The sequence below is a fragment of the Pogoniulus pusillus genome, chromosome 3, assembly GCF_015220805.1.
Source record: "Pogoniulus pusillus isolate bPogPus1 chromosome 3, bPogPus1.pri, whole genome shotgun sequence".
Taxonomy (NCBI): domain Eukaryota; kingdom Metazoa; phylum Chordata; class Aves; order Piciformes; family Lybiidae; genus Pogoniulus; species Pogoniulus pusillus.
In genome coordinates this window covers 22572289-22586416 of record NC_087266.1, presented here as the reverse complement: position 1 = coordinate 22586416, position 14128 = coordinate 22572289, and the positions used below count along the sequence as shown (strand labels likewise).

Genomic DNA, 14128 nt, shown 5'->3' with positions numbered 1-14128 from the left:
ATCTCGTAGAGCTTTTTGATAACTACATGCAGCAAGATGCACACGAATTCTTAAACTATCTATTAAATACAGTGGCGGATATCTTGCAAGAGGAAAGAAAACAGGAGAAGCAAAATGGTCGCCTACCCAATGGCAATGTTGACAATGAAAATAACAGCCCACCAGACCCAACCTGGGTTCATGAAATCTTTCAGGGAACATTAACTAATGAAACCAGATGTCTTACATGTGAAACTGTAAGTCTCTATATACTTTGTGAAATTAATTCTTCAGTGTTGCAGAACTTCATGTTTGATAGTTCATTTATCTGCATCTTTTATCAGTTGATGTATTCCTAATACAAATCCTTGGGGATGTGGATTTCTTTTCAAATTCAATGTCTTAACTTAGGTCATAGTTAGTGATACATTCCATAAGTAAATATTCTGAATCTATTTCCTCTGATTGCTAGTTCTGAAATTTAAAGCAAATGAAATCAATATACTGTGATTGACTTTTGGCAGTTGTATAGGGTTAACACTCCTGGGGGAGTAACCCTGAACCTGACCCTAGGGGTCTTGGCCCCTCCCCAGGGGTGGGCCACACTCTAGGTGATGGTTAGCCCACTCCCCCCACTTCCTGCGGTATAAAAGAGGAGCACTTCCTGCTCCTCATTCTCTTTTCCTGCGTTCACTCATGACCACACACACCCACACTGCATACCAGCACACCACGTGGCATCCACGAGGCAGAGACACCATCACACTACTCGGGTTGTATCCATCCCTGTTTGTATTTTGCTGTTTTCCCTTCCTTATCCTTTGTAAACTCCGCTACCTCCAATACCTTTTTCTAAGTTATTGTTAAACTTTTCCTTTTTAACTTCCAAATCGAGTGAGATTGATTTATTTGGGTGTCCCTACTTTTCTCTCTGCCTGTCTTTTGGGAAAAAAGGAGGGGGAAGAGGGGAGGGCACTCTATAAATTCTATAAATTGTCATTGGGTCTATTAAATTTATAAGAGTCTCTGGGAACCTGCATTTGAACCCAAGACAGCAGTGGGACAGTAGGCTGAGATTTTCAAAGAGCATAACTTACTGTTCAGTAAAGGTATTCCTTTCCTAGATGTCTGTCAGGAATTCATCTAATACTGCACTCTGAGAAATAAGCTCTTTCTTTGACTAAGCTAATATTTTTTATAGTTCTACAATAAGACAAAGCATAATTTTTAGAAAAACTTACAATTGAATCTGTCTGCTAGAGAAAGAGAAAAAGCAGCACAGTTTTAAAAATTCAGTAATTCTGTCATGATCCATGTCTTAGATACTGTAAAACAACTAAATTACTGTTTTTTTCATACCTATTGTCTTTGATTAGATAATGCACATATTTCAGCATGATGTTGGAAAGGAGGAAATAATCAGATTAAGCCTATCTTTTCACCTGTAATTTTCTCTCTTCAAGAAAATACCTTCCTCTATTTCGTTTCAAAGAAAAGAAGTTTCTAGACTTCAGTAGATTATGATATTTTGAGTAATTTAGGTGCTGATTTCTAGCTACTGTATTTTCTTTCCTGGTAGATTTTCCGCTCCCTAGATACTATTTCATGGCAACTGTCAATTGCTTCTCTTTTAGTTCTTGAGCTGATATTTTTGTTTCTTGAAACTTGAGTTCAGCTTAGTCTTTGAACATCACAGGCTTACAGGATGTTAGGGGTTGGAAGGGACCCAAGGAGATTGAGTGCAACCCCCCCACCAGAGCAGGACAATGCTATCTAACACAGATCACAGAGGAACACATCCAGACAGGCCTTGAAAGTATCCAGAGAAGGAGACCCCACAACCTCTCTGGGGAACCTGTTCCAGTGCTCTGTGACCCTTACAGTAAAGAAATCCCCCCTTGTGTTGAGGTGGAACCTCTTTTGCTGCATTTTACACCCATTACTCCTTGTCCTGTCCCAGGGAGCAAGTGAGAGCAAGTGAGAAGAGCCTGTCCCCTCCCTCCTGGCCAGCCTTCAGATGCTTACAAGCATTTATCAAATCCCCTCTAACTCTTCTCTTTTCTAGACTAAAAAGTCCCAAGTCTCTCAGCCTCTTCTCATAAGCCATGCCCTCCAGTCCCCTAATTATCCTCGTAGCCATCTGCTGGACCTTCTCCAACAGACCAACATGACCAACATTGTTATCTTTCCCCACTTTGGCACAGTGCATTATTATTGCCAGGAGTTTGATCTAAGTAAAAGTCTTAAATCCAGTTTTTAAATGTGTTGTGGAGGCAGAGCATTAATGTGGCCAAGTCAGGAGTTAATGAATATAGAATTATTTTATTTTCCTGAAAACTCCACCCCTAAACTATATACAAAACTAGTTTAGGTTTATTTACAGATTTTAATTTGATCAGGAATTATTCAAATGATATTACGGCCAAATTTAGAGATTTAGGGAGTCAGGAAGTGGAAAAGGCTCACCTATAAACACAGCTTTTCCCCACTATCCATCAGACTGAGCAGAGATTTAAGGGAACAGCAGGCTTTACTCACAGAGGTGAGATAGGAAATTGGAGATGATCCCTTGCTGGATGCCTCTGCGGCTCGGCTGCCTTCTGAGCTGCAAGCAATATCCAGTAGTCTGGATCCAGGCAGCAGAAGCCCAAGGCAAATGGCAAAGCTGCCAAACTCACAAATGTCTCAAGACACAGCTGCCACAAGACAGGGATTCATGGAAGTGATGGTACCTCAGCAGCAACAGGGGAGAGCCAAACAGCTTGGATCGCCCAGTCTGGAAGGCAGCCAAGATTAGCCGGGTCCTGATGCTGCTGGCAGCTCTCTCAAAAGGACCCCAAAACTTGCCAAGCTTGCAAGTTTGCACAGAACGGTGCAGAAGTGGGGAGAACCATCCAAAGGTAGGGACGGTGTAAAACTGAGAGCCGTGTAAAATGGAAGGAGCTGTCCAAAAGTGGGATGGTCCAGAATGGGAATTCAGTCACAGCAGGAGCCTGTCCTGTCGGGAGCTTTGCAAGGTGGGAATTCTTTCAAAGCAGGAACCACCTTGCTTTCTCCCTTGCTCTATTTATGCTTTCCTAGACAAGGTGTCCACTTGCCATTTTATACTGGCCACGAAAACCCAGCCAACCACCAGCCCGACTCCAGCATGGGCCTCCACACGTTTATTAAGCCTGTAGGGCGGCAGGGGAAAAGCAGTTTTGGTGCTGCCTTCTCCTCCAAATTCAAATCCACGTTGGGGGAGAAGAAAGGAATTTGGAGTACTCTGGAACAAAATGCTGATATGCTCAGCATATTTTATTAGTTATTAGGCCTATCGCAATTTTGAGGGTTTTACTAACATTGCTTGGCTCTTTCTCTGTTAGCTATTGCTGAACAGGATGTGCCATGTCAGTTTGCCACTGTGCCTCCTTAGACAGTTGAATTCTAAATTCAATATTGTAACACACATTGATTATTAGTACTTCAGGGCCTTTGTTTTCCAAGCCCAAATTATCTGGAAGCTATTTTATTAGCTTCTGTTTACTCAGTGTATCATCTTGTGTCTAATTAAAACATAGTCATGTGAAAATAATCACTTATAAGTACATTTTGACATGTTAAATCTGTAATATGGCTGTGAATAACATCTTGGAAAAAGTGTTTTGAAATATGAGCATATATGATGATTGGAATACTACTGTTGGCATCTAGAGTCTTTCTGTGTTTAGAAATGTAACTTAAAATGTCAGACATATTTGCATATAGCTTATGAAGATTACACAGCAGTAGTAGATGAATTAGTGATTCTTAATGCTGAGACAAAAAACTATAGTAAATTTTCAATTTAAATTTGGAATTCAATGCATACTTAAAAATGTAAAGCATAATATATCTTTGCTCTAAATGAGAATGTTTTCTCCTAACTAGCCAAAACTACTCAATGTACATAAACTCAGGGCTGTACCATGCTTTAGGTGTATGGACAGTTCTTAAAAATATCCCATTGCAAACCACTTTTGGAATTATCAGACTTGAGTTAATAATACTAAGAACACTGGTGGAAATCATCTTAGCCTAGGGATTAAGAATGGCTCAGAGAAAAAAAAATAAGTTCTAGAGAATTGCTGCACTCTTCAGCAAGGACAGCTGAAGGAGTCATGTGATCAGTGTTGCTCAGACATGGGATTAGATAATTCTTCCTCTCTTGGTCTAATAAAAAAAATTCCAACAAATAATAATGATTTTACAGGCGGATTTACCCCATACAGACGGGTGCAAAGAGGACAGAGAAGAGGAAATGGATGTGGTACACTTGGTTAAAAAGGGATTGGTACTGAACCTAGATGTTGGCAAAAGGAATTCTTCTACTATTAGTGATAATACTGCTTTAAAGAACCTCCCTCAAATTAACCAGTCCATTGTGCACTATGGATCATGAGGAACCATTAAAGGCTTTATTGGAAGAAGAGCCAAGTAGTTTTTTTCCATTTATGTTCAGCATTTAGAAATTGCTATTCGTAACTGTTAAGATTTTTTAACTGTTAGTATTTGAACAATACTCTTTTTTTCCAACATTAACTCATGCAGTTTTAAATAAAAAAAATATTAAAAGTCATCCTCCTGCACCATTTTTCAGGATTTGTGATAGAATTTATTCTCCACTTCTAGGATTTTCTGGTTTTACTTTGTTATTCTTATAGTTTTCTAAGCAATGGCTATGCACTGTTCTCCCTGTCAGATAAAGACTCAAGCTGTTGTTTACAAAAATTTTGCTGTGTGCAGCTCGTTTAAGAGTATGAATCTAGCCACAAAGAGGCTTATAAATGTTTGTGCTGTTTATTAGGAGCATTATGATATGCAAATAGATAACTTTTCAGTTGGAGGGAACTGTAGAGGAAGAACAGAGGTGACAGCATGGCCAGCGGGTTGAGGAAGGTGATTCTGCTGCTCTGCTCCACTCTGATAAGACCTCACCTGGAGTACTGTCTGGCTCTGGAGTCCACAGCATGAGGATGTGAATCTGTTGAAGCAGGTCCAGAGGAGGGCCACAAAAATGATCCAATGTCTGGAACACCTCTTCTGTGAAGAAAGATTGAGAGTTTATTTTGTTAAATCTGGAAAAGAGAAGGTTCTGAGGAGATCTTATTGTGGCCTCTCAGTACTTAAAGAGGACCTATAAGAAAGATGGGGATAGTCTTTTTAGAGTTCAGGCTGTGAGAGAACAAGGAGTAATTGTTTTAAACTAAAAGATGGGAGGTTCAGATTAGATGTAAGTAAGACATTTTTTTCAGTGAGGGTGGTGAAACACTGGAACAGGTTGCCCAGAGAGGTTGTGGTTGCTCCATCCCTGGAAACATTCAAGGTCAGGTTGAACAGAGTTCTGAGCGATCTGCTCTAGTTGAAAATGTTCCTGCTCACTGCAGGGAGCTTGGACTAGCTGACCTTTAAAGGACCCTTCCAAAGCATTCTATGATTACATAGAAGAACCCTAGTGATTGTATTCTTTTCAAAAGAGTGAGGTGTTAAAGGAACTTGGCATTAGTATTGTTGAGCTGAAATCACAGCATAATGACAACTGGCATTATATCCACCCACACATACGCACTTCCTTCTTCCTGAGCAAAATCAGAAACAGGCATCTAGGAAGGCTCTGAAACAGAAAAGCCACTTGTAACAACATTTAAGAAGCCTGGTGCAAGGTAAAAAATGCTCTGCGTGACTAGAAAACAGCACTGAAACAGAGAAGTAAATTAGTGTAACTTGGTTTAACTATAATCTGTTATGGCAGATAAGCAGCAAAGATGAAGACTTCTTAGACCTTTCAGTTGATGTGGAGCAGAATACTTCAATCACTCATTGTTTAAGGTAGGTGAAAAAATTGATTTTTTCCTAGTTTTGTTTTGTCTTTCATCTGTTAGCTAGAAAGCAGGAAGCAAAACTAAAATCTCAAAAGCTCAGTAAATTCTAGCTTATGCGGATTTAAGAGTATCTGATTTTATTTATGTTGTACATGTTTATGTGTGTATTTCAGATAAGAAGCTAGTATCTATAGCATTTGTTCTTTATATTTTTTATTTTCTATTCAGGGGTTTCAGCAATACAGAAACTCTGTGCAGTGAATACAAATATTACTGTGAAGAATGTCGCAGTAAACAAGAAGCACATAAAAGGTACATCAGGCTCAGGGAGGGAAAAAATAACCTATGCATTTCATTAAAATATTCTTGTATTTCCACGTGTTCTTGTGTTTCCTTGTATATGTGCATGAGGCAGAGGGATAATGTTCATTTTAACATTTCTTACTCTTCTTCTACTTCAGAGTAACTTAGTTTCATTCCTCTTGCTTGAATTCAATGAGTGTGTTTTCATGAGTGAAGAGAATCCATGTAATGCATTCTGGGACTCCCTCGATCATTATTTATTTTACAAATGAGGAAGAGAATGGTCTTTAGTCCAAAATAAAGTTAAAAATACAAATGAAAACAAACTGCCAGAGACTAATCAATGGATATGGGTAATAATGAAAAATCACTGGTTTCATATGACTTGTTAAACTTGGTTTTATCTTGATGATACAATACTTTTTCCAATTGCTGTAAAATTTTAAAGATAGATTTGTTTCTGATTCACTGAGAATGAGGTTTGTAGCTTTCTTTGTTAACTAAGTTTCTGATTTCTTCAAAGAGTGCAGTTAATTGTGCTAAACTTTTGCTTGACAGTGCTCCTGAAAAGCATCAGAAGCTCTGCAGAAGCCTGAAACTCACTATGTTTAAAACCAGTTCTGGTTTGCCCCATATTTTTTTCTAGTCTTGTTTACACCTCTGAAAATCTCAGATTTTGTGTACCATGTGGTATTTATTATCTGAGAAAGTATTTGTTGGGGAGGGGTGGGGACACTGACGTGCTCTACTGGTTGTATCACTGATTCTGTTTGTGTGGTTTACTATAGATTCAGCACATGGCTTTTGGCATATCTCATCTGCAAAACCTGTCTTCACACATTGCTTAAGCTTACTAATTGGCATGTATTAGAGGGTTGCAAAGCCAGGTCTGTCCTGTTGTTTTGTGTTGCCTTAGCTGTTCTTCTGTGTGGGAGGTAATGTGATCCTTGGCCAATGTAAGCTGTGTTGACTTAAACGTGTACTAGAGGCACTACCATATTATAAAAAGGTACCTTTTATTGTTTATATTTTACTTGCCATGTGGAACTCCAGTTTCACTGGTCAATAATTTTCTTAGAATCATAGAATTGTAGAGGCCTGGAAGGGACCTCAAGGATCATCTAGTTCCAAGCCCCCTCCCATGGGCAGGGACACCTTACACTAGATCAGGTTTCTCACAGCCCCATCAAGCCTGGCCTTAAAGACCTCCAGGAATGGGGCTTCCACCACCTCCCTGGGCAACCTGTTCCAGTGTCTCACCACCCTCATGGTGATGAAATTCTTCTTAACATCTAGTCTGAATCTACCCTCTTCTAGTTGTGCTCCATTCTCTCTGGTCCTATCACTACCTGACATCCTAAAAAGTCCCTCAGCAGCTTTCCTGAAGGCCCCAATAAGGTCTCCTCGGACCCTTCTCTTCTCCATAGTGAACAGCCCAAACTCCCTCAGTCTGTCTTTGTAGGACAGGAGCTCCAGCCCTCTGATCATCCTTCTCTGGACATGTTCCAGCATGTCCATATCTTTCCTGTAATAGGGGCCCCAGAACTGGATGTGGTACTCCAGGTGAGGTCTCACCAGAGTGGAGTAGAAGGGGAAAATCACCTCCCTGCTGGCCATGCTTCTTTTGATGCAGCCCAGGATACAGTTGGCTTTCTGAGGTGCAAGTGCGCACTGGTGGCTCATGTTGAGCTTCTCGTCCACCAGCACCCTCAAGTCCCTCTCCTCAAGACTGCTCTCAAGCCAGTTGCTGCCCAGCCTACATTGGTGCTTGTCATTGCCCTGACCCAGGTGCAGGACTTGGGCACTTGGTCTCTTCCATCTCTCTAACATGTACTTTATCTGTGATAGTGGCTATTCAATTTGTGAAAGTGGTGTGATGAATTTTTTCACCAGTGAAACAGCTCTTATTATCAAACATACCTGTATTATGAGAAGAGGACTTAATTCTGGGGAAAAAATAGAGCAGAAACTGTATCTATATCTCAGTAACATAATAAAAATTTAACTCTTCCTGAAAATAATTGCTTCTGTCATGTTTCTGCTCTTCTCCTGTTTTTTTTTTCATTTCCTGGTTCTCTTGTAGGCCATGAAGAAAATTTTTATTCTAGTAGGCTTTCCTACAGGTTCTTATCAGACTAAATGTAATGAGAAAAGGGAAAGGAAGGTGAGTTTTCAAGGATTTTATACCCAGCTCCCCATCTTTTGGAAAAGGGTTGTCTTCTACAAACCTGTTTCCCAACACTTTGAAAATACAATCTCAGTAGATGCATCTGAAACCTGGGCTGTATTGTCGAGACTTTTGAGATGCCTTTTAAGTCTGAAGGCAGTCTGAAAAATTCAGCACAGTGCTGATCTAAGGCAATTACCTGTGCCAAGAAGCAGAGCACTCTAGTTTGGTTGCTCTGTTAGTACAGGCAAATTTATTGACCAGAAAGTGGAAGTCTGTGCTTTGTGCCAGGTCAGCTATGGTTGGCTGATGAGGATTTGTAGCTGTTGATGCAAGATCTTAATACCTCAGACTAGGGAAAATGGCCAGTGAGCCCTCAGTAAAACTAGATTATCGCTTTCTGGCTTTGACTGTCATTGAGTAATGCTGCAACATTTGTACAAAATTACTGTACTAAAGCACAGCATTGTCTTGTTTGAGTAGCATGAGGTAAGGTGAATAAAAGTAGGCTATTTGTATCCCTTGGCAATGTTAAATGAATGGCTTAATATGGAAACTTGGACTAATACATATGTAACAAGGTTTGTTTGTCTTGGCTCGTATGCTGAAAAATTCTATTGGAATAGGATCTCTGGAACAACTTTGTTGCTATACTTCCACTGTTTACCAAGTAGGATCTAGTTTTTGAGAACTCAGAAAAGCTGTATGTAGTTATGTTTTAAAATTGAATTCTATAAATGCAGTCATTATGTCTAAATTATTATGGGGATTCATCATGGCTGTTCTTTTTAATACTTGTAGATTTTTTTTTAAGACTTCAGTAAGGCAGGTGTTCAGCTGAATGTTTTGGATGGATGTGGGAAATACTGTTGGTTTTCTGGTTTATTTTTTTCAGGATGAAAGTAAAAAAGCTGCCTATGATTCTAGCTCTCCATTTGAAGAGGTTTAAATACATGGATCAGCTGCATCGATACACAAAACTCTCTTATAGAGTAGTTTTTCCTTTAGAGCTTCGGTTATTTAACACCTCAGGAGATGCCACCAATCCTGACAGAATGTATGACCTTGTGGCTGTGGTAGTTCATTGTGGAAGGTAATAACACTTACACAAAAAGATTTTTTTTTCCATAATCATAGAATCATCTAGGTATAAAAAAGGCCTTTGAGGCCATCAAGTCCAACCATTATCTAACTCTGCCAAGTCTGGTGCTAAACCATGTCCTTTAGCACCATATCCATTCATCTTTTAAACACCTTGGGGATGATGATTCAGCCACCTCCCTGGGGAGCCTGTTCCAGATTTTGATAACAGTTTCAGAGAAGACATTTCTATAATATCCAATCTAAATCTCTCCTGGTTCAGCATGAGGCCATTTCCTTTCTGTTACTAGCAAAAAGAGACCAATACTCACCTTACTACTACCTCCTTTTGTGTAGTTGTAGGGAGTGAGAAGCTCTCCCCTCAGTCTTCTTTCCTTCAGTCTGAGCAAGCTCAGTTCCTCAGCTGCTCCTCATAAGACATATTCTACAGACCCTTCACCAGCTTTGTTGCCCTTCTCTGCATGCTCCTGCAACTCATTGTCTTTCTTGAAGTGAGGATGGTGGTAGCCATTTTAATTGCTGTTAAGTATTGCTTTTCTATAAGGCAAAAAGCACAATTTAATGAAACACATTTCTATATATGTGTGTGTTACTTTCTCTATTCTTTTCTAACTTTATTTTACAGTGGGCCTAACAGAGGACATTATATTGCAATAGTGAAGAGTCATGATTTTTGGTTACTTTTTGATGATGATATTGTTGAGGTAAGTTTTATGTAGCCCTGGACTTTTCTCTCATACCAACATGCCAAAGAGTCACTGTTTGTTCTATATTGCCTGTGATGTATGGTTTGAGTGGCAATTGGCAGCTCCACATCCTCTATATTATGTTGTCTAACAAATGCAGACTCCTCTGAGAGCTCAGGCCTAACAGATAACTTCAGTCTGTCTCCAACAGCTTCTAAAGGTCCATTTATAACCTTTGGGATCTTTGAAGCACCCTTCTCTCAGAAAGTCAGTTCCCAGAATGGGAGGTGCATTTGGACCTGTTACGATGGCCTGCCTTTGCCAGTCACTCCCAATTAACTTATTTCTGCCTCCAACCTTGTCAGTTCTTGAGACCCTCCTGTAATTCCAGAAGTAGTAGCAGATTCCACTCCTTTATGATTTGAGAGCATCAATGTACATTGAGCACCTGTGTCAAGTAGAGTCCTATATTTCTGAATTTTCAAGGTACTAGGCCACCTAATACATATGTTCCAGTGTATTTCTGTTATCTTCCTGGTCCCTGTCCTCTGCTTAGTAAGAGGCACACACCCCCCCCCCCCCCCCCCCCAAAGCTGACCATTGCACATACAATTGGCACAGTGTTTAATGCTATTATCTGAATCATAGTGTGATGTTTTGGGAGTTACCCACCCCCACACACAATGAATTCACACAGACTAGACTCAGCTAGTTGGAAGTTAAGGAATTCGGCTTTATATTCACAGCTTAGCACAATATACAAGCATACAGGTATGCAATATACATGGTTATTTACAGTTATATACAAGTTAAAAGTAATACAGAAACACAGAATCTCTCCCAAAACAGTCAGACTGCCCAGGAGGCTCCAGACCCAAACCTCCTCCCTTCCTCTTCTTTCCCTCCCCTCAGAAATAGCCACATCAGTCCCTGTATATCTCATGTGATAAATCTGCAGAGATCCGAGGTGAGATGTCAGAAAAAGACAAGGAGGTTAGAGGGTAAAGGTTAGATTGGATTAAAGAGCTAAGGCAGATGCAACCACTCAGACCGACAGAGGAGAACCGAGAATTAACTCAGAAGTGTGAGAAGTGAGTGCCTTGTATTTTGACTACTTGCTTCTCTCAGCAGAAGAATGAGTTCTTTCTTCTCACAGCTAAGAATTTAATTTCTCTTAGTAAAATACTCCAATTAGCCTCAAACCAGCACTCATTGCTAGAACTGTTTGATTCACTTGGGGAAACTGAGGCAACTACTCTTCTGGTTTTGTCATTTTGCAGCTCTCTCGCTCTTTTCAGAAGTGGGGTAGGCTTCCCATCCCACTTACCCATGTTTTCACCAAATTGGTCACATAAGATTATCCAAAGAGACCCACGTGGCTGTTGTCTCTTTCTAATGGAGTTAGCTTGAATTGGTCTTCTGGGAGGACGCCTGTCTTTGATGGCTGAGACATGTACCCACTCAGATGGCAAAGGGGAAAGGTCATTGTCCTTCTCCAACTGGGATATAGAGGTTTTTAATTCCTCCTTGAGTTGTTTCACACCGTCCTTTATTTCTTCGGCCATAGTATTTATAGCTGACTCCATGGCATTGAGCATGAGTCTGTCCTCATCTGATCAGTGAACTCACCAACAGGGGAGTTCTTCTTAAGTCTCAGTGAGGTAGCATTGTATTTAAAACTTTCTGTGTGAAATTTGAGTAAGCAGTGCACAAAAGATTGCACTCAGTAGCAGGTTCATGCAGTACTTAAAATTCATATCTATAGCCACTACCTTCTGTGCAGTTCATGACAGAGGGGAAACATAAGATGTGTGAGAATCATCTGGATTTTATTACTGTGTGTAATTATGTGACAGTTATTTTTGCCACAGTTTTTGGAGTGGGATTTAATGTCACCTATATTCAAGGTTTGCTTACTTTAAATTTTGGGTTTTTTACATACAGAAAATTGATGCACAAGCTATTGAAGAATTCTACGGGTTGACGTCAGACATCTCAAAGAATTCTGAATCTGGTTACATCCTCTTCTATCAGTCTCGGGATTGAGGAGGAGCTGCTAGTGAAGAGAGAATTTTATGCCCCACACATCTTCTCTATCTTGGATTGGAGCAAGCACTGAACGAAAGGAAAGCAGAGAGCTCCCGGGGCAGTAGCATAATTTGCACACAACTAAGCAAAGAGTTTGAGATTCTTAAAACCTTTGTATCATTTTAATTTTATTTGCTCAGGTTTCATGCTGACTGTGCATCTCTATTCCATCCCATAAGCAAAAAGAGAGATACCAGCCATTCTTGCAGGAGCTTTCTGTTAGGTAATGCTATCTCTATGGTCCTAATTCAAAGCCCATTCAAGTCACTGGAGAACCTTATATGGACTTCAGTGGAATTTCAGCCAGGTTCTAACTGCACTGTCAGATTGGTGCAACGAGAGCATTAGAAATCTGTATTTTATACAGACTTTGTGTATAAAAGGTGAAGGACTCTGTGAACTTAGTTTCCTGTGCTCGAGTTTAAAAGAACAAAGTTGGGAGGGTTACCATGTTAGCAAGAAGATCTGGGCTCAACACAATTGCCTTCTTGATGGTAGTAGTTTAACTGAAGATAATAAACTGGTGTCAGGGAGGCAAGTATGTTTTGCTTCTCTGAAGAAGCTTACGTTATATATAATGTGTGATCGGGAACAATCAGTCAAGATTATGGCTTTTAATCTCCGTATGGGGAAAGATTTGGTTTGTAGTAGTTTATTTTTATTTATAAATTATTGTAACTTCTGTATTGTCCTTTATTCTAACAAGTATTGGAAATGTTATATATTAATTTGGATGAAAACAGATGTCTAAAAGTTAAAGAAGAAGCACCAATATGAATTCTAAAAATAATGCTTACCATATCTGTAAAAAATGAATAGTACAGAGGAGAGATTTCCTTCTGGAGGAACTGCTATTGAAGTACTATATTGAATTAAATTACAATATCCTCTTTCCATTAATGAGTGGGGGGGGGGGGGGGGGGGAGGGAAGTGACCAAAATATGACATAGTAGATGGTAAGAATGCATACGATAAGAAAAGGATGATGCAGTGATGGCATACTGGTCTGTAGTTCTTTAATACTTTGTTAATGGTTCACACTCAAAGCAAATTAGAATGATTTGGATCAATATAAACCATTTTGAAGAACGTTATTCCCTTTTGTAAAAATGGATCCACTTCCACTCCCAATGGCATGGGTGATTATCTCAAAACCCAGTCAAGGTTTAAATTAAATCTTAGTAATAAGGAGAAATAGGCTTGGGATTCCATGAGTCTGAAGGATACCACATTCCTTTAAAAGTAATAATACTTAAGTTGTGTATAGTGAAAATTTCCAAAACCAGACAGTTTACCTTGCTTTAGGTTTATGAAACAGCATTAAGAATTAAATCCTGACAAAACACCTGTTCTGTGAGAAATGTGAACTGTTGTGATTTGGCGTTGTTTCATTTACCAGTACATAGTCTGACAGTAGCTGAATGTAATTTCTGGAAAGTCCTGGGGATGTGCATTCCAGATGATGGCAATCAGGTCTGGGATGTCTGTGTCACTCCCTCTTCAGCTAATGGGTTTTACATTATTGTAATTTTCTAAGGTTATTTTCTTGACACTGTTACAACTTTTAAAAAGAATGTCTCCTGTCTGCTGCTATAACTGACTATTTACTTACCTGTATCTTTTAGCTCAGGAAATGACTTCACCTATTCTCTCAGTTCAACAAATCTTTAACAGGGTCACTAAATAAATTGGACTATTTAGCAACTGTCACACTGTAACAAATTGCTTTTGTAAAATGCAAAGTTTCTTAAGCCTCGGTTTGGCTAGAATTCTTTTATAGAAAATTCTGTACAATGATTAAACTACCAGCGTTGTAAAGAAAAGCATAAACATTGTGGGAGATGCAGAAAATACGATTGGATTTTTCTTGAAGAATTCAAGTACTTTTAAAACCTTTTTTCAGCTTTAATTCAAAAAAGGCTACCAGATTAATCAGTTGTAAAAGGGTGCATGTTAGAAGGATG

The 14128-nt window shown here is 39.5% G+C and overlaps 1 protein-coding gene across 1 annotated transcript in view; it reads left to right on the top strand.

The window, feature by feature from the left end:
* Positions 1-13067, top strand: part of USP12 (ubiquitin specific peptidase 12) — a 33483-nt gene extending 20416 nt beyond the window's left edge. The window contains exons 4-9 of the mRNA XM_064172324.1: positions 10-236; positions 5750-5826; positions 6048-6131; positions 9185-9382; positions 10016-10094; positions 12021-13067. Of these exons, the coding sequence (XP_064028394.1) occupies positions 10-236; positions 5750-5826; positions 6048-6131; positions 9185-9382; positions 10016-10094; positions 12021-12122 (767 nt within the window). The 3' untranslated portion in view covers positions 12123-13067. The remainder of the gene's footprint in view (positions 1-9; positions 237-5749; positions 5827-6047; positions 6132-9184; positions 9383-10015; positions 10095-12020) is intronic.
* The last annotated feature ends 1061 nt before the right edge of the window (positions 13068-14128 follow it).